This window comes from Leopardus geoffroyi, chromosome C3 (assembly GCF_018350155.1).
Source record: "Leopardus geoffroyi isolate Oge1 chromosome C3, O.geoffroyi_Oge1_pat1.0, whole genome shotgun sequence".
Classification (NCBI taxonomy): Eukaryota; Metazoa; Chordata; class Mammalia; order Carnivora; family Felidae; genus Leopardus; species Leopardus geoffroyi.
Window position 1 is genome coordinate 136,941,858 of NC_059338.1, and position 19,834 is coordinate 136,961,691.

Consider the following 19,834-nt stretch of genomic DNA (forward strand, 5'->3'; position numbering starts at 1 on the left):
AGGGGACGAGAGAGAAAAAGAGAATCCCAAGCAGGCTCCACACTATTAACACAGAGTCAGATGCAGGGCTCAAACTCATGAACTGTGAATTCATGAGCTGAGCTGAAATCCAGTTGGACACTTAACTGAGCCACCTAGGTGCCCCCAACGTAACTTTTAAAATAATATAACAAGGAGGATCTTTCCCTTTCTTTCTTTCTTTCTTTCTTTCTTTCTTTCTTTCTTTCTTTCTTTCTTTCTTTCTTTCCTTTCTTCCTTCCTTCCTTCCTTCTTTCTTCTTTCTTTCTTTCTTTCTTTCTTTCTTTCTTTCTTTCTTTCGAAGGCACAAGTGAATGAGGAGCAGAGAGAGGGAGAGGAAGAGAGAGAGAAGCAGGGCTCCCCTGATGTGGGACTCGAGCTCATGAACTGTAAGATCATGACCTGAACTGAAGTCAGATGCTTAACGACTGAGCCACCCAGGTGCGTTATTTTCTTTTTTAAACAGAGATAAGACAGAAGTTTTATCAGTCTGGTAACCTTGTAGCTGGGAGTTTTACATTCTTTAAAATAATTACACTGAAATGAAACTCAGTGTTCTGGTACTTTATATACTTTTTAATGGTCTCATCATGGTTGAAGCAAATACCATCAAGTCTAGAGTCATAAGCAAGCGTCTCCTTTCTGCTCAGGCTTTGATGGGCACATCCCGAAAGGTCTCAGCCTTGAAAATAAAGTGGAAACGAGAGGCAGAAGCTGTGTGGCGAGTCAGTCATGGTGGGGAAGAGACAGGACAGTGCTCAGGCATGGGTTCCCAGTCTGGTGAAGTCCTGAGGTAAGTTTCTAGGCGTTGTCCTGACTCTCCTCGGGGTTTCATGGTCTTGCCACACACTGGGTAGAACTAATTCCAGCTGAAATCTGAGCCAGCTAAGTTTGAAATGTGAGAAAATTGCAATCCTCTCAAAGTGTGGTTCCTGGAGCAACAGCATTACCTGGGAACTAGTTAGAAATGCAGATTCTCACTCCCCACCCAGACCTATTGAAACAGAGACTCTGGGGACCCAGCCCAGCAACACATGTTTTACTAAGGCTTCCAGAAGCTTCTGATGTATGCTGAAGGTTGAGACCTCCACTGCTCTGTTTCTGTCGCCACCTATGCCAAGAGGCTGCCAAACAGGCCCAAGTGCAGTTTAACTTTCCTTTACCAAATCAACGCAACCACAGACCCCTGGTTCCAACCCAGGTTGGTAGGATTTGAATTTCTGGGGAGATAGGAGGAAAAGACTGACCTAAAACTAGCGTCCCAGGTAATTCTTGTTCTGAGGGAAGTTTGTAAGCCCTTAGTACCCAACTGACATCGCTGCAGTGATCTGATAGTCAGCTGCTGGGGTAAAAGTCTTCCTGCAAGCTTAGCATTCAGGAAAGGGAAGAGAACTAACATTTATAAGCCAGGACAATGGGACTATGGGCTAGCCACTGTTCTAGACATGTAGCATATATTACTTCCTATTGCTGTTTATAACAACCGTATGAGGTAAAGTTTGTGCTCAATCTAAGTGTTTACCCAAGGTCACTCAGTAACAAGCAGGGCTGGGATTCACCCCCAAGGTGGTTTTGTTACCTCTAATGCCCTTCTGTGTGGCCACCAGCATGGGCAGCTCAACTTCTCTCTGACATGTCAAAGGCTTGCAGAATCTTCTTTTTCTCTTCCTTTTCCTTCTTCCCCTTTTAATAAAATGGAATCCTTTATTTCACAAGTACTTATGGGGTCCCTACTGTGTTCAAAGCACTATGTTGTACACAAGTGTATACAGTATTTAAATACAATTTAAGAAGCTCTTAGACAACAGAAGGCACTTGGAAGGCAGTGAACTTGGTGGCTGGGAATGGAGGGTCAGGATGACCTTGGGATCAAGTGATAGTCTTACCCTTTACTAGCTGTGTGAAGTTGGCAGGTCGTGTGTGTGTGTGTGTGTGTTTATATAACTTAAGTCTTAGTTTCCTCATTTGTGCAAAAAGAACATAGCAGTGCCTCTCTCATAGTGGGTAAACCCTTGATAAAGGGCCTGCCACAGGTTGAGGGTGCATTAAATTGATTCAATAAATAAACTGTTAGTGTCTTTAGTTGATTATTATTGCCAGCTGTAGTAGATGCCCTAGTAAATTGGCTGCTGCATTTGATAAGAGTTGATATTTGTGTTTATAAAGTGACAATAATTTGGCTTAAAAATACTACTAAATGTCATGTTCCTATAATCATTCCTTAGCACCCCCAAATCACCCCTACCTGCAGAACCCCCATCCTCCTCTCCCCAAATCCATGGTCTCCTTCCTCCTTTGGAAAACTGTTTTGTCAAGGTATCAAGCTATGTTTTGAGTATATAATAGTTGAAGGAGATGTGAAAAATGAAAGGAAATTAGCCTGTCCTTACTCAGGTGGCCACTCCAGCCTGGTAGTACTCTTTGGACATCTTTCCATTTATATGTTGCCTTACAAACATTCTTTTCTCATATGTAGTGTTGGTATACCAATCACATGGGTCTCCAGTAAATGTTGCCAAAGCCACTGGGACCAATGTGTGTAATTGCAGAGATTAGAGAGGTTTTTGATGAGAGGAGCAACTTAGACCCTTGGGAGGGATCTCGGTGGAGATGGTTGTTGGTGTTGCCTCTTCCCAGTGCAGCAGTCCTTGCACTCACAGACCTGGATGGTTCTAGAACAGCCTTATAGAAAAGGATATTTATATCCTCCCTTGGGTCTTTTTTCTTGGCCAGGAAAACTGGGAACCATGAATGTACTAACACAAACCTGTAGGTTTCGGGGCCCATGGAGGGTTCTAGAAGGAAAAAAAATGTGAGTAGCAAAAGCAGACTTGGTGGTCTACAGTTTCACTTAAAAAGCAATAATGTGGGGCGCCTGGGTGGCACAGTCGGTTAAGCATCCGACTTCAGCCAGGTCACGATCTCGCGGTCCGTGAGTTCGAGCCCCGCGTCGGGCTCTGGGCTGATGGCTCAGAGCCTGGAGCCTGTTTCCGATTCTGTGTCTCCCTCTCTCTCTGCCCTTCCCCCGTTCATGCTGTGTCTCTCTCTGTCCCAAAAATAAATAAACGTTGAAAAAAAAAATTAAAAAAAAAAAAAGCAATAATGTAACACTAAAGTAAGTTTCATAATTTTATTTGGGAATTTAAATCTGTATCTGTTCATGTGAACTGTTTAAGATATACTGACATGAAAGGAAAAAAAAACACAGGTGACTCTTGCAGGTCTGCACAAATAGCCCAGTACTGGTCACGCATGTGAGCTCTGTTTCATTTCTTTCTGGTTTGCACTACTACTTATTTTGAAGAGAAGATTGAAGGAGAGGGGAAACAAAGTTAAGACAACAGCGGAGTATAAATAATTAATGGTGTGAATCAAAAGCGCTAAAAATGCCCATATTCTAATTTTTTTTAAATGTCTATTTATTTTTAAGAGAGAGAGACAGAGTGCTAGCAGGGGAGGGGCAGAGAGAGAGAGAGAGAGAGAGGAAGAGAGAGAGAAGCAGGCTCCAGGCTCCAAGTCAGTCAGCTCAGAGCCTGATGCGGGGCTTGAACTCACGAACCGTGAGATCATGACCTGAGTCAAAGTTGTATGCCCAACCGACTGAGCCACCCAGGAGCCCCAAAATGCCCATTTTCTAATATAAAAAGTCAACTTGGGGATTAACTAACCTAAGAAGTTAATTTAGAATATGAAAAAAGCCAAATATACATTATTCATTGCTATGTCATTGGTAGGAGTAAAAATTTGGAAGCAATCTTGATGCCCTATAATAAGGATAAATTATTAAATTTCTATTCAACAAAACATTGTGTACTTTTAAAAATAGTGATTGTGAAGATTATGTGGCAACATAGAAAATACTTAAAATGTCATCCCTCAAGGGAAAAGAGCTTGAAAATTACACTACCCAAATGAAAAAGATGGAAAGGAAATACATCAAATGATAACAGCTGTGTTTGGGTAATGGCATGATGGTAGCTTTTTCTTTTGCGCTCATGATTATTTTAATCAGTTTTCCAATTTTATAAATTGGAAAACCAATTAAAAATACCCAAATTAAAAAGCCAATATTTAAAGCCAGAAAGAATGAAATGTGGTTACTTTAATGTTGACTGTTCTGCACAGAGCTTCATGAGGGATTTCACAGGGGACAAAATTGCAAACAGTTATTGCGATTTGTGGGGGGTATGCATTTATTCCGAGTTGTTACGGTGGTTGGAAAGACAGTGGAATAATAGCAAGAGAAACTAGACCTTCCCACCCCCAGCTGCCAGTAATTCAATCTAGGGCTTCAAGAACCAATTTCTGCCCGTTCAAAATGCGGCTCATCCCTGGAGACTACCTCCTGCAGGCCATTGTGATAGTGATGGCGGGGATGTGGGCTGGCCTCTGCAACAGCTCCCAGAGGGTCAGGCGTTTGATGGAGGGCCTGGGCAGCTGTCTGGGCTTGGGGTTGCTGGTCATCAGAGACAAGGCAGCCTGTGCAATGTTGACCTGGAGGTGAACAGTCCTCTTTCTTATACCCACTCCCTGGAGGCAACAGTCCCTCATTAGGGTACAGTTTCTAATCCAAACAGCCATTAATCTTTCTCAGGGTTAAAAGGCCAGAAAAGCAAGTTTTGCTCTCTATTTTGGTACTGTACTTGTCTGTCTTTTGCAAGAGCAGACTTACTTCACTGACCACTGGAAAACACCCCACGGCTGTGTCCACAGCTATGCAAAAATGCTGAGCCCAGCATGGACCTGGTGCACAGAGAAGGGATACAAGTGCAAACCGAATAGTCTGTTTATTGTGACCCTTGACAAAAAGGATAAACATGACGTACTTGAAACAAATTAGTATTCTGTAGCATAGGGAAGCGCATGGATTTTAAGTGAAAATTCCACCATATATGATAGTTGACTGAAAGTGATATTATACAAACTTTTGAATAATATTCTTTTAATTTTTCTTGCCTTAGCAAGTAAATGAATCCAAATAAATAGAGCTATAACCCCTAACAACTTTTGGTCTTTTAAGGGTAATCAATAACAAAATAGGATTTGAATTAGAAAGATGCACTTAATTGTTGTCTCAGAAACATTAGAGTGTTTGGTTTACAGAAATGGGCTGACTTTCTTATCTCAGACTCTTTTAATAGCCAGTAAGTCAAGAAACACATCTTTTCCATATTCTCAAAGTGTAAGGACCAGCACGATGGGTATAAAGATAAAAAACATGAAGCCTTCCTCAATCTGTTTCTTCATGCTTGACCTTTAAATCCTTCCTCTACAGAGTGATCATCACTGTGAATACCAAACACTTCTGGTGAGTCACATTTAGACATCTGGCTACTGATAGTAAAGGCAGCGAACGTTTAAGAGATGGAGAATTCATTTTTATGTCTCACACTATTTTACATTAAATTTCCCAAACTCAAAATTTCACATTAAGGATTAGGTAATACATAAAATCTAGTCATAGCATATTCAAGCTGGAAGAGGCCTAGGTTGAATAAAGTAAAACTCAAGACAGACCAAGGGACTGGAGTGGAACCTAGGGCCTTTGACCCCTAGCCTAATGCTGTTCTAATGATACCACATCACTTTGTAGAATGTAAGAGTTCTAGAACTTACCTGGACTTTTTTGGGGGGGGGTGGGGTGGGTTGGTGGGGAGACACATATATGTTTTTTCTCTGCCAAATGTATTTTGAGACATTAACAACTTTTACTAAAGTTTCCTGAAGGATCTCAGATTGGCAGAGAATTTAGCTGTATTCTGCCTCGTTCACACAGCTTCTGCTTTCAGAATCCATGATACTCTTGAAATGGAGGGAATTTTAGCTAGATGTGGTCTGCAAGGTATAACTGAAATTCTGTTGGCCCTGTCCTATGCTTGCTTTTAGAGCACTTGATGTAAATAATTTGAATGTCCTATAGGAATTCAAACTATATCTTAATGATACCATTTCTAAGTCAAAAATATATGCACACATATAATATATATATAATAAAAAACATCTACCAAATTTTTAACAGTGGCTATCTTTTGGATGGTTCAATATTAACAAATATTTTCTTTTGTGTTTACCAGTTTTGGGTACCAAATGTATTTTATGTTTATAATTAGAGAAAACTCTAGAAACATTATTTCAATGTTATTTAAAAGATCTCAAGAACATAAAGACTTTTATACAGATAAAGTGGGCCTGGTCAGGCTGAATGGCACAGTAATGCACTTCTTTTCCATTTTTAAAAATCCTGATGTAATTATATATAGCATTACTTATTTGATTAAAACTTTAATTCAGCTTAAAACACAAATAAATCCACAAGGGCACTGAGATCCAGACTGCCAAAGACTTGAGCAGGCAAAAAACATCAGTGTGGTTACCTTTGTGAGGTGAAATGAGCCGTAGAAGTTTCTGTAGGCTGGGATTGACAGAGATGCAAATGATCATGCTACTTAGATCCTACTGGCAAGGCTGAAGTCTATTAACTACAACACTGCTTGCTTTTGAATTAATTTATTCTGAGCACCAAAAACATTTTTCCAAAGAGGGAATTACCATGTAGGGTGTTAGTGTTTTTCTCCAAAGAACAATTTATTTACCACAGGATCAGTCTCTCATATTTTACCTCTTTGGATCTGCTTTAATCTTTAAGTATTAGTTACTAGTATTTTCATAAATTAAGATGAATCTGACCTAAAACAATAAAATGATATTTCTCTCTTTTCTCTGGTCCTTTTAAAATGAGAAAATATGTGCTTATAACAAATCCAAACAATACAGATGTTTATAAAATAAAAAGGGGAAGTATAAAATATAAGGTGAATATTTTCTCTTAATTTTCTGTACCCCAAATTCTATTTCTCTAGTGATAACTTTTGTTATTTTGATGTGTATCATTCTTCCTATATATAGACAAATACTTATGTATAATTAAAAAGTAAAAATCAGACCATGCAAATATTTAATTGTTCTGCTTTTTTCCAACTTAGCAGTATATCATGGGCATATTTCCAATATGCTTATCTCATTCTTATTGATAGCACTATAATATTCCATTACTTAATATACTCTGATTTATTTATCTATATACTATTAATGAATATTTAGGTTCTTTCGGATTTTTTATTACAGTGCTGCCAGAAACATCCTTGCCATCTTCCTTAACACACTTGTGCTCATATTTCTATAGGCTCAATTTCTAGACTAGGGATTACTGGGCACGGGATATGTGCATTTATGTTTTTGATAGGTACTGAGCTTTTGCCCATTTTATAAATACAGCAGTTGAAATCCGAGTGGTTTGGGGCAGGAACATGAATGCTGATGTCTAGCCCAAGGTCCAACATAGTGGGCATTCTTCCACTGTTTACAGAAGTAGTTTGACTTTGAGCATTAGGGAATCTTCTGCAGGATAAACTTATTATCACATTAAGATTGGTAACAGGTATGTCATGTGTGGAAATAAAAAGACAAAGTTCTGGCTAGTTTGGCTTCTGTTGTCAGGACTGTGATGGCCAGTGGTAATTCTTTCAGTGAGAATGAAAATTAATACAGTTTCATTGAAGCTTCAAACAGAGCAGACAGGTCCTCTTCTGACTGAGGGCGTGGTGCAAGCTTGGTGACCCTTTCCTGAAACAGTAAACAAAAGCAGTTACCCAGGGCTTTGAAAAGAGTTTGTAAAAGGTACTAGGTTATGTAAATTAACTTGGCCATAAGAAACAGTGACTTGATAATAGTTATATCTTTGAAATCATATTTTGGGGCACCTGGGTGGCTTAGTCAACGAAGCATCTGACTCTTGGTTTTGGCTCAGGTCGTGATCTCACAGTTTCATGGTTCAAGCCCTGCATCAGGCTCCACACTGACAGTGTGGAGTCTGCTTGGGATTCTCTCTCAATCTCTCTCTCTCTCTCTCTCTTCCCCCTCCTCCCTCCCTCCCTCTCTCCCCCCTCCTTCTCTCTCTACCCCTCTCCCACTCACGCTGTGTCTGTTTCTCTCAAAATAAATAAACTTAAAAAAAAATCCTATTTCTTGTTTGCACTATTCTAGCTGATCCCCAAGTCAGAAGTTTATCGAATGACACCTCTCCCACAAAGCCTTCAAAAGCCATTATGCCTACGTTCTGGCAATAGCCTGCCCAAAGTATAGAACCGAATCAACCTCGGGTAGAACACCGCCTATAATGACCAAACTGCATTGGTCAGCAGCCTATGCCAGGTAGGTCGTCTGGGCAGAGAGCACTGTCCCAGGCACAGCATGTGCTGCCAAGGAAAATAGAACTGGGTTGTCCTTGACTTCAAAGACTGTATACTTTGCAACTTGGACTTAACGTATATTTAAAAAAGATTTCATTAGGACTTAACTCTCAGGCTACAGGCAACAAGTGACTCCTTTTTTTTTTTTTAACGTTTATTTATTTTTGAGACGGAGAGAGACAGAGCATGAGCAGGGGAGGGTCAGAGAAAGAGGGAGACACAGAATCGGAAGCAGGCTCCAGGCTCCGAGCCATCAGCCCAGAGCCCGACGTGGGGCTCGAACTCACGGACCGCGAGATCGTGACCTGAGCCGAAGTCGGACGCTCAACCGACCGAGCCACCCAGGCGCCCCAACTGACTCCTTTTTAATATTAACTAAGGTTTTCTGCCTTCCCAAATGAATTCAGCGACTTGCTTAATTTCTCCAATGTTATTGAATGGAGTTAGCAAAGACAGCCAGCACATCCTATTGCTATACATACCCCCATCAGTGTCTTCTTAATCCCAATGGGACAGAGGATTAAAAGATACTATAATGACCACCCTGTGTCCAAATTTCTGGGCCTAAATGAAATTAAGGTATAGGGATTGAGTGTCCAACTCCTGATTTTGGCTCAGGTCATGATCCCAGGGTCATGGGATCGAACCCCATGCCAGGCTCTGCATTGAGGGTGGAGCCTGTTTGAGATTCTCTCTCCCTCTCCCCCCTCTCCCCTGTGCTCTCTGTCTCTCTAAAATAAAAAATTAAAAAAAAAATTAAGATGTATGCTATATTTTTGGTTCCATTCTCACGGGTCTCTCAGTTTATTTTCTTTTAAGCACCTATTTGGGAGCATAGCTGGTAGATGAGGCAGCTCTATGAGGGCAGAGCTGTGTTCAGTCTTCATGCCCAGTGCCTATGAGAGTGCGTGACACATGGCACATAGGTGCCCAACAGTTATCTGATGAATTAATGACAGTGGTGGGAGGGGGGATATTGACATTTCAAATATTCACATATTCAAGACACAACTCTGACTCCTGACTCCCATTTTCTTCATCTCAGAAGTGATACCCAGTCACTCAGGCAAAAGCCTAGGAGTCCTCTTGATTTTCTTTCCTTTCTCTACAGGTTCACTCCATCAGCAAATTTGTCCAATCTCCCTCCAAAGTAAATCCCAAATCTGACCACCTCTCACCTCCTGTTCCACCACAACCCAAGTCTTAAGTCATCCTCACTCTCCCCTCCACAAGTCTGTTTCCACTTTTGCTCTACTCTTGCCCCCTACAGGTCATTCTCCACAGAGCAGCCAGGTGATATTCCCCCCACCCCCACCCCTCCGTATAAATTGCTCCTATCATTGCTTGCTTCATGCTCTCTGATGACTTCCCACTGCAATTACAAGACTATGCCTCCAGTGCCACCCTGTTCAGGCCCTGATGCTCACCTCAGCTCTGACTCTTTTCCCATCAGTTCATCTCACTTAGCCCCACCATCCCCTCTCAGTCCCACAAAAATGCTCATCTTCATGCTGTCTTAGGGCCTTTCCCCTCTGCCTGGAGTGCTTCTCCCAGATCTCAACATGGCTGCCTCCACCTCTAGTCAGAAACCTTCTGTGACCACCCTCGCTGGAGTTCCCTCTACACTGTCCCATGTGAAATCACTATCTCATTGCCCAGGTTTTCCTTCATATCATTAATCATTAACTGGAATGATTTCATTTATACCTTATTTATAGATTTGATTAGATGCCCATTGTCTGTCTTCTCTCACTAGAATGTTAGGTCTACGAGGTAGGGAAGAGACTCCATTTTTCTCCTTACCATATCCTGTTCAATGCATGTAAAAACAGGACCTCAGTAAGTAAAAGGAAGGTAAGGTAAAAGGAAGAATGAAAATAAGAAGGATGTATTAAAAAAATTAACTCAGGGGTGCCTTGGTGGCTCAGTTGGTTAGATATCTGACTCATGATTTTGACTCAGGTCATGATCTCCCAGTTTGTGAAATTCAGCTCTGCACTGGGCTCCGTGCTGATAGTGTGGAGGCTGCTTGGGATTCATATACAAACTCTCTCTCAAATAAATAAACATTAAAAAAAATTAACTCAAAATAGATCTAAATGTAAAGACTTACATGTAAGATATAATACTAAAACTCTTAGAAGAAAATAGGGGAAAATTTCATGACATTAGATTTGGCAATATTTTCTTGGCTATGACACCAAAAGCACAGGCAATGAAAAAAAATAGGTAAATTGGACTACATCCAAATTTGAAACTTTTATGCATCAAAAGACACTCTCAAGAGAATTGAAAAGACAGAATGAGAAAAATATTTGCAGATTATACATCTGATAAGGGAGTAATATCTAGAATATATAAATAATTGCTACAACTCAACAGCAGAAAACCCTAAACAACCAAAGATAGGCAAAAGACTTGAATAGATATTTCTTCAATGAAGATATGTAAATAGCCAATAAACACATGAAATCAGTCATTAGCAAAATGCAATTCAAAACCACAATGAGTTTCCACTTCCCATCCATCAGGATAGCTATAAAAAAATGGAAAAAACAAATCTTGGTGAAGATGTGGAGAAATTGGAACCCTTGTGTATTGCTGACTTCACTTATTGTTGGTGGGAATGCAAAATGTTACAGCCTCTATGGAAAACAGCTTAGCAGTTCCTCAAAAAGTTAAACAGAGAAGGTGTACCCTATGATCTATAATTTTATTCCTAGGTATATAGCCAAATAGATTGAAAGCAGGGACCAAAACATATTCATACAACCAATGTTCATAGTAGCACTATTCACAATAGCTTAAAGGCAGAAACAACCCAAGTGTCCATCTGAACATGAATGGAAAAGCAATATGTGGTATATCCATGCAATGGAATATTAGCCATAAAAAGAGTGAAATTCTGACATTAAGGATTTATGCTAAGTGAAGTCATTATACAGACCCAAAAGAACAAATATTGTAGGATTCCACTTATGAAACGAGGTACCTGCAACAGGCAAATCCGTGCAGACAGAAAGTAGAATAGAGGTCATCAGAGGTTGGGGAAGGGGAGTTATTGTTTACCATTAAGCAATAGAGCAGAGCTTCTATTTTCTGGAAATGGATAGTAGTGATGGTTGCACCACACTAAATGTACTTGTTGGGACTGAATTATGCACTTAAAAATGGTTAAATCAATACATTTTATGTTAGATATATTTTACCATGATTAAAAAAAAAATAAAGAAAGGAAGGAAAGGGGTGCCTGGGTAGCTCAGTTGGTTAAGCATCGGACTTTGGCTCAGGTCATGATCTCATGGTCTGTGGGTTCGAGCCCCGCATCAGGCTCTGTGCTGACTGCTCAGAGCCTGGAGCCTGCTTCTGATTCTGTGTCTCCCTCTCTCTGTGCGCCTCCCTTGCTCTCTCTCTCAAAAATAAATAAACATTAAAAAAGACCAAAGGAAAGATGGAAGGGCAGATGGGAGAAGGATGGGGGACAATATGATGAATGTGGGTGAAACCAAATAAGAGTTTATACTGCAGCAGATCTTCAGAGATTCTAAAGAATTTTGAGAATCCAGAGCAAGGCAGAGACCTGTTCATGGCGACCTACATACCTGTGAGCGGCAGGGTCAAGAACAGAAATTCAGCATTTGCTATGGCCGACGATTATTGCCACAGTATTCTGTTTATAACAGGAGAGAATCTTATCTGGTGATCTCCGAGTCCCTTAAGATGATCCTGTTCATCTTTGGTGAAATAGTTCAGGATTCTCAGAATTATTTCAGGCCAACTGATCGGGGTTTCTCCTTCACATTTCTAAAGCTCCTTGATTGGTTAAATGGGGGCAAGGATGTAATGTTTGTGATATATCCCCCAATGTATCATCTATGCCATAGAAAAGCCAAACTCTCAGAATTAAGATGTGTTCAGCGCTATTATTTATAGATGCATAAAACCAAAGGACAACTGATTAACATGGGCACTGAAATAAATCCTGACTACTACTTTTAGCACATTCATAAAATAACAACATTTCGACTGGCCTGTCTGCCAGGGCGTGGAAGTGCTCATTTTGGTAGACAGCTCTCCTCAGAAATGAAATGTTTGGATTTGAAATGTAAATGTTTTTTTCCAGAGGTTTCAGAAACCCCACTTGGAAGATTAATTTATTCTTGCCTGCTCCCCTTGCAGCCTGGGTATGGCGGTTGGAAGCCTCTGCACACAGGGCTGCTGTTTGCTGCCATCAGTATGGGATGTGGTGTTCGGTCAAGAATACTGGCCTGGTTGTTCCTTCCAGAGAAAACTGATCCCTCCTTGCTGAACATAAAAGAAGCTTTATCAAATGTCGACTACATAAATAATCTTTCTGGCAATATTCTTTGCAGCAACCAATATATCCCTCTCACTACCTTAAATCCTGTAGATACTAATAAGTGAAGATTAGCTTGTGCATGTGTAAAATTCTGAAGTTGCCATAGCATTCCTGTAAAATGTTCACTGCTGCCAAAAATACCAAACAAAAAACCCATAGTAGTTCTTCATCTGCAAAACAGACAAGCTGATTTCTAAGATGCCTTCTAAGTTCCGTGAATCTCTCCTGTCCTCTCCATATATAGAACACATTGACTCAATTACATGGACTCCAAAATGGAACTAGTGCTACTTTATTAAAATTAACTATGTATGTTTCTCCCAATCATAGAAACATGATTTAAAAAAAAAAGCAGGATACGTGTTGGGGCTGCTGTATGAATACAACTTGAGGAAATCCTGGCCTCCTGCTTTTTGACTTGTATTCAAAGGATTCAATTTGTCTTGCATCTTTTGTGAAACTAAGAAATTAGCTTTGTCTAATTAAGGTTTTGCTATCTGTGATTTCCCGGTATGACATGTACACTGAGGCATTTAATATGATACCTAATTAACTTGCTATTTTAGTGGATGGTCTCAAATGTTAGTTTGGATTGCTATCTGGAACAGTTTCTGAAAGTAAAAGACTGAGCACAGTAGAATTTAAACAGTAAACACTTGCCAATGTGTGCTGATGGCAAGAAGATGCGTTGCCACTAGCAATCAAATGGCCAAGAATATCACACAGCTTCATCTGAAAATCATGGATACCATCCCTGGAGGTTGACAAACACACATTCCTGAACAAACAGAATTCTTCAGAAATCCCCTCCTCCCCTAGTCTTGAAGAATGGACACTATCACTGGAACCATGCTATAAGAGCCAAGCACCATGTCAAAACTGTGGTGACCACTTGGTCTCTGGTATCCCTGGACAGGCTTTCATGGCTTCTTGTTATTAGTTGACTCCTATTAGGTGTAAGGAAACTTCTTAAAAAATTACTACCATTCAGCCATTAAGCTCACCTGCCCAGAAGACTTAGGAGGAGAGAGGGCTGCAGGTTTACAAACATTTGACGTGTTTACTAGCCTGTGCTAGGTGCAGTAGTGGATGAAGGAGCAAAACACATCCTTGCGCTCCTGGAACTTACAGTCTAGTAAGTTCGGATAAAATAACTGTGATGGTCATATTCTTTGGCTATTTAGTCCATTGGACTTGTTGGTTAGAGCTAAGTGTTTCTGAGTTAGCCTAGGAGCTCAGTTACACTTTGAGATGTTTCGTTTTCTCATTCATTTGTATTTTCAGATACAACTGAGGCTACTGGATTTGAGTGTAAATGAAGGAAACTGCTGGCCCATGGGCCATGTTTGGTTTGTACAGTGGGTAATACAGGGAATGCAATACAAACATCCAGATTGCTGATACATATATACTTTTAATTGGATGCTCTATGAACACTGGGACCTGAATTTCTGCTTGGAGATAATAAATTGTAGCTGAAAAGATGCTCACCCAATGAGATGGATTATGAGCTTTCCAGTTCACGAAAGTCCCCACCACTCCCTACTGCTTTAAATTACTTTGTTCATTGCAATTACCTACCTACCTCCTGAGGACATGTGAGTCCGTTAACCCAATCCATACAAATAACATCTTATGTGAGTGGTGAGATCTTCAACATTCTAAGCAGTTGCCAAGTGGGGAAGAAGCTAGTGTGAGGGCTTTGTTTAACCGGAGGGATGAGGGAAAAGCACTGCTACTTGTGGTAAGTGGGAATCTGTGTAGCAACATTTAGATAAATAAGACCCAAAGTGACACAGATGTGTATACAGATGTTATGTATATAAAATGTACACTCTCCCAGATATGTTAAAAAGTGATTTTGTAATGGTATCCATTAAAGGCCATGCCTATTTTTCACAAAATAGTAGGAATTTTTACTGTTTATAATATAAAACAATATTAGTGGCCCTTTTGGAATGGCTTCACATAGTTTTATAGAGGACTCTTAAAAGAGCAGAAATGGTAAAAAGGGAAATTCTGCTACACTTCAAGACAAATATGGATGTTTTTACCTTGATTTTTTATAAAAGATCCTTTCAGTTACATCATAACAGCTCCAAAAAGCCACAGGTTTATGGAAGAATATATAGGTAAGGGAGGCTGGCCCCTCCCATAGGGGAAGAGAAGAGCTGTTCTCTGGTATGGAGGAGACCTGGGTTTTCCTCTCCCCTAAGACCCACCCCCCCCAAGTGGACCATGTTTTTCCAGCAGCTTTGTGCTTCTCCGAAGGGCATGAGGACGCACTGCATCTCTTACCTGGGGCAGCGTTCCTTTCACTAACGCAGGGATATCAGCCTTGGAGTAACCAATGGCAGCTAGGCCATCATCAACATCCAGATCGAATAAGAATTTCCGGAGTGTGTCTGCCAAAATAGGCCCAGCGTCTGGGATCCTGGCAGTGCGGGTGTCAGCTCCTAGAAGACACAAAGTGCTGACTGTAGAGAGAGAGGGTGTCATTCAGTCACACGATAGCTGAATACATAACCTACTGCTGGCTCCCTACCACTGAGGACAAGGGCACCGCTGTGCCTCCACATGGAGGCCAGACCAGCATCAACCCTGCAGAACACAGATGGGCCAGGCCAGCCTGCAGGACCCCGATATCCTTTGCAGGGAAGTCGTCTGGGGTGTGCTAACCTGGCTCTCACATTTCCAATGGGCTCCTTGCCCCTAGTGTTGTGGGAAGAAGAGGAACCGAGCCAAGAGAAGAGACATAGGGAGGAGACCAAAAAAGAAGGCTGGTGTTTGGATGAGGAGGCAGAAGCATTTGTAGGAGAAAACACAGGTTATGTAACTATCAAGGCTTGGAATTTGCTGACATCTAGAGGTATATGTGTTCAACGTCTTTTCTCCCAGCAACATCTTAGGCAAAGAAGACAAACCCTTTGCAAACACCTTGTGAGGCAAGGGTATATTGAAGTGCAAAAGCTCCAACACTGACTGCCCAAAAGGAAGAAAATGACAAAAATGGACTATGTGTGGCCAGGGGAGGAAATACTTCCTCTCTATTGCTATGAAACTTTTTATTTTAAGGGCCAGGGCAGGTTACTTTAAATAAATATTACAGGACTAGTCAGGAGGAACCAAGAACAAGACTCTGAGAAAACAGTGTTTAGTATGTAGATAATAATGATGTTGGTGAAGAGTGGAGAAGGTTGTCAAGGGTTGGAAATTTGTAAGGAAAAAATGTAGACACGATTCATAGTTACTACATGAAATCATAGAGACATCAGTCTGGACGAGCCAGGGGTTCTGCCCTCAGGCAGGGGTAGCAGTGAGAGGTCCAGACCCTTAGCACTCCAGCCACCCTCCATTCTAGCTGAACACATTTACTGCCAGGAAGTGAAGCATTCTCCAAACAGATGTAGCATTATTTATTATCCGAAATGCCTCATGTTGAGTCTAAGTCCACTTTCTCTGTATTGTTCACCAGGAGACTAGAATGTACAGTTTACCTCCATGCTGAAGCACACTATTAGTTTTAACCTTTTTCTTCAATGGCAGCAAGAACTGTTTTAGTAATCCAGAAAAAAGTATAAATAGACCCAGATAGAAGGCTAGTTGGGAGAGCAGCTGGATGGAAGGTAAACCTTGCCTGACAAGACCAGTCTGTATTACACAGTGGCAGCTGAAATATGGATTAGGTGGAAAGGTGACACACGATACAAGGTTTATGAGGTTTTTATGTTCCTGTGATTGCTGCCATAAAACACACCATCAAAGCCTCTGGGTTTTCCTGTGAAGTGTTTTAGAAAAAAAGCGAGGGTGGGAAAGAGAATAAATCGGTATAAAGCTAAGAGAATCTAAGATTACACAAGGAATTAAAATAGTTGATGGCTAAGTATGGAATAACATTAAACAAAACTTACTATGCAAGGAGGAAGAATTGGTAGGTTCTTCCACCCTGAGCTTTGTCTACCAGAAGAATTGCTTTTCACAGTAGTGTTGTTGGTTGCCTGGAATTTTATTTACCTTTAGGTTTTCTAAGACTTTCCCATTTCCCAGACGTGTAGCTGACTACTTGGGCTCCCTCCTACTTACACTGCATATTTACAAGGCATCTAGGCATCTGAGTCCCCAAAATGGCTGAAAAATAAACCCCAGTCCGAAAGGGAAAAGAAACAAGATCATTGGGAAGGTCGATGCCGTATTTCCAGCAGCGCATGCTGGGAAATCAAGCCCCTGCACAGCTTCTCTAGCCTGGCTTCTCTCATTAGCATTCCCAGCACAACACCTGGAACTCTGTGAAAGCACAAACGTCAGAGTGTGAAAGAGAAGTGGAGGGAGCAGCACACGTGGAAGGAATCTGTGGTCATGCCTACCTTTTTGGAAATAACCTCTCCAACGGCTGGAGCTAGAAGAGCATAATGAAGTTTTCTTTTTAGCTTTTCCCTTCCTACCCTAAACACAAGTAGGGGAATAAAATGCTTGGAAAGTTAATCAAATACTCAAAGTCTACTTGAAAGAGTTCTCATCTTAGAAAATACCAAAAATTTTTACTTAACACTAAAGCTATCCTGAATATAATTTTACTTCTTATAAGATTCAGAAAGCACTGTGGGTGTCTTATTATAGACATTATTTATTCGACAGAGCAGCAAAACAGATTCTTCTTTTGGGATCTTTTTATAAAGTTTCTAGTTGTTTAGATTCTTTATAATTGGGAATGTGCTGTTACGTCCAATTTAGATTCATTTTATTACCTACTAAACATAGCAAAAGCCAGTTGTAACATTAACGGTATATAAAGAGTCACTTTTCTTGGGGATGAAAACAATAGAAATATTATTACTCCAAATTTAACATAAGCAATATTTGGTTCCATTTCATTGTTAATAGAAGCAAAATTACAGAATTTTAGTGCTAGACAGACTTCAGGTAGGTTACTCACATTTTATTATTAAGCTATTTCAAAGCAACTTTCTAGGTATTATTATCCTTTCTGGATTATCTTCAGAAGCAACCCTATGATATGCTCCACATATGTGGGTCACAGATTTATGCGTCATGGTTCATACCCAATATTTCTGCCGTTTCCAGGTGCCGTTCAGGAGACATCTGTGCTGTGAAAGTGAACACTGCTGGGGAGGTGAGTACCACAGAAAGGCCATGAGGCTGAAGAGAAACAAACTGTGGTGACCAGTGGGGCAATGTTGGTTTTCAACATGCATTTTCTAGATATTAAATTACTTTACCCTATACTCCAAACAATCAAGAATTGACAAATATATTTAACAAATACATTTATGGCAACTGCGAGGAATATGAAATTAAAAAGAATTTTAACATTTATTCATTTTTTGAGAGACAGAGAAAGACAGTACGAGCCAGGGAAGGACAGAGAGAGGGAAACACAGAATCCAAAGCAGGCTCCAGGCTCTGAGCCTGTCAGCACAGAGCCCAGCACGGGGCCGGAACTCACGAAAAGTGAGATCATGACCTGAGCTGAAGTTGGGACGCTTAACCAACTGAGCCACCCTGGCGCTCCAGGAATATGAAATTTAATGAAAGAGTTTATGTTTTTACCACCAGTGGGTGATCCACATTATAATCTTTTGCTTTGTATGTCTTCACTAAGCCTGAAATTGGGTAGGACATTCCATGGCTAGAAAAGAAAGAAAGTCCTTATGTTGACACATCGATACCAGAAATTCAGGTTAACAAAACAAAGATACTTTTATGGGAGAGCCTTCACAGTCTGTTGACCATATAGTTATCTCACAAAGTTATACATTGTGTTTTCTTTGATACAACAATATATGATTATGCATTGGACATTTTGTGTATTCATTAACAAAACCTCGGAAATGTTCAAATTCAAATGCTCATGTAATTGTATGCCACTAAAAAGTGTTCATGCAGAAGTTGATCCCCAAACACATTGATTGACTTGATGATCTTGAAGAATTTATTTTGAGGTTTCTTTAATAAGCTTCAGGGCATGTGTTTTCCATTTTGCTCTGCAGTGCCTTGGCAGCGTGTTCCTGCCCAAGCTCATGATGTGGGTGGGAGTTTTAGGAGCCAAGATGTGTTGCATTAGACATGCAAGCTTGACCTGCCAGTCATCTGTCCCATCAATAATTGATATATCCTTTCAAATGTTATATACTAACATAGTTGGATCATAAATGATTTTTGCAGTTTGAAAGGTTATCAAGAAAAGGCACCATGGTTTTTATTTGTGGGTTTTTTTTTTAATTTGTTTTAATGAAAAAAGAAAAAACAAAACCTCTTTATATCCTCTTGAATTCTTAGCGAACAAATAAGACAGTATTATAGTTTATTAGATGACCCAGAATATATATATTGTGAGAAGTTAATGTATTTATAATTAAAATATTGAAAGTGAAATGCTTTATAATAGTAAAATGGTCTGTAAGTCTTTTTGTGTGGGTTATTAGACGGCTTTGGGGTTATTCACCAAAAGGTTTACATTTCATAGAAAGATGAAGTATTTTGGTGAACTGTATGAGTACTTATCAAAAAAGGTATCCCTTGCCTATTAGTCTTCACGAGACAGATCAGAAGCTGTTGGTTCTCTGAATTGCTGGACACTTAGGAATGTACTTTACCTTTCTCAGGCTTCACAGTATTTGGAAAAATATTGCGTAGTGTCTTTTCCTGAAGTGAAAGAGTTCATGTATTTTCCAAAAGTAACTTTTTAATGATACCGAATGACTTTCCTCGATTTATTTTAACAGTTGTATATATTCCTTGTAAAAATTAGAATGATCCATAATCCTATTTCTTCAAGATAACCATTATAAAGTACATCTTCTGGTCTTTTTATGCATATCTTTAATTTATGATCGTATGTGCATACAGTTTTAAACATTGCTTTTGTTACTTAATATTCTTTTTAAAAAATGTGTATTTATTTATTTTGAGAGGGAGGGACAGAGAGAGAGGGAGAGAGAGAATTCCAAGTGGCCTCTGTGGGGGAAGGTTCTATGTCATGAACCATGAGATCATGACCTGAGCCAAAATCAAGAGTCAGACACTTAACCTACTGAGCCATCCAGGTGTCCCTGAATTATACATTTTAAATGGGTGAATTTTATAGTGTGTGAATTGTATTTCCATAAGGCTGTTACCAAAAAAAAAAAAAAAAAAAAAAAAATGTAGGGGCTACCTGGCTGGCTCAGTCAGTAGAGCATGTGACTCT

The 19,834-nt window shown here is 40.1% G+C and overlaps 1 protein-coding gene across 3 annotated transcripts in view; it reads right to left on the reverse strand.

Annotated features, from left to right (window-relative positions):
* Positions 1-6,509: 6,509 nt before the first annotated feature.
* The window catches only part of ADHFE1 (alcohol dehydrogenase iron containing 1), a 31,544-nt gene continuing 18,219 nt past the window's right edge, over positions 6,510-19,834 (reverse strand). For 2 of the 3 annotated variants that reach the window (XM_045455045.1, XM_045455047.1), the window contains 4 exons: positions 18,196-18,274; positions 17,688-17,799; positions 14,926-15,083; positions 6,510-7,641 (listed from right to left, as the gene is read on the reverse strand). In XM_045455045.1, the coding sequence (XP_045311001.1) occupies positions 7,558-7,641; positions 14,926-15,083; positions 17,688-17,799; positions 18,196-18,274 (433 nt within the window). In that variant the 3' untranslated portion in view covers positions 6,510-7,557. The remainder of the gene's footprint in view (positions 7,642-14,925; positions 15,084-17,687; positions 17,800-18,195; positions 18,275-19,834) is intronic. The other variant, XM_045455046.1, reaches the window with a different exon arrangement.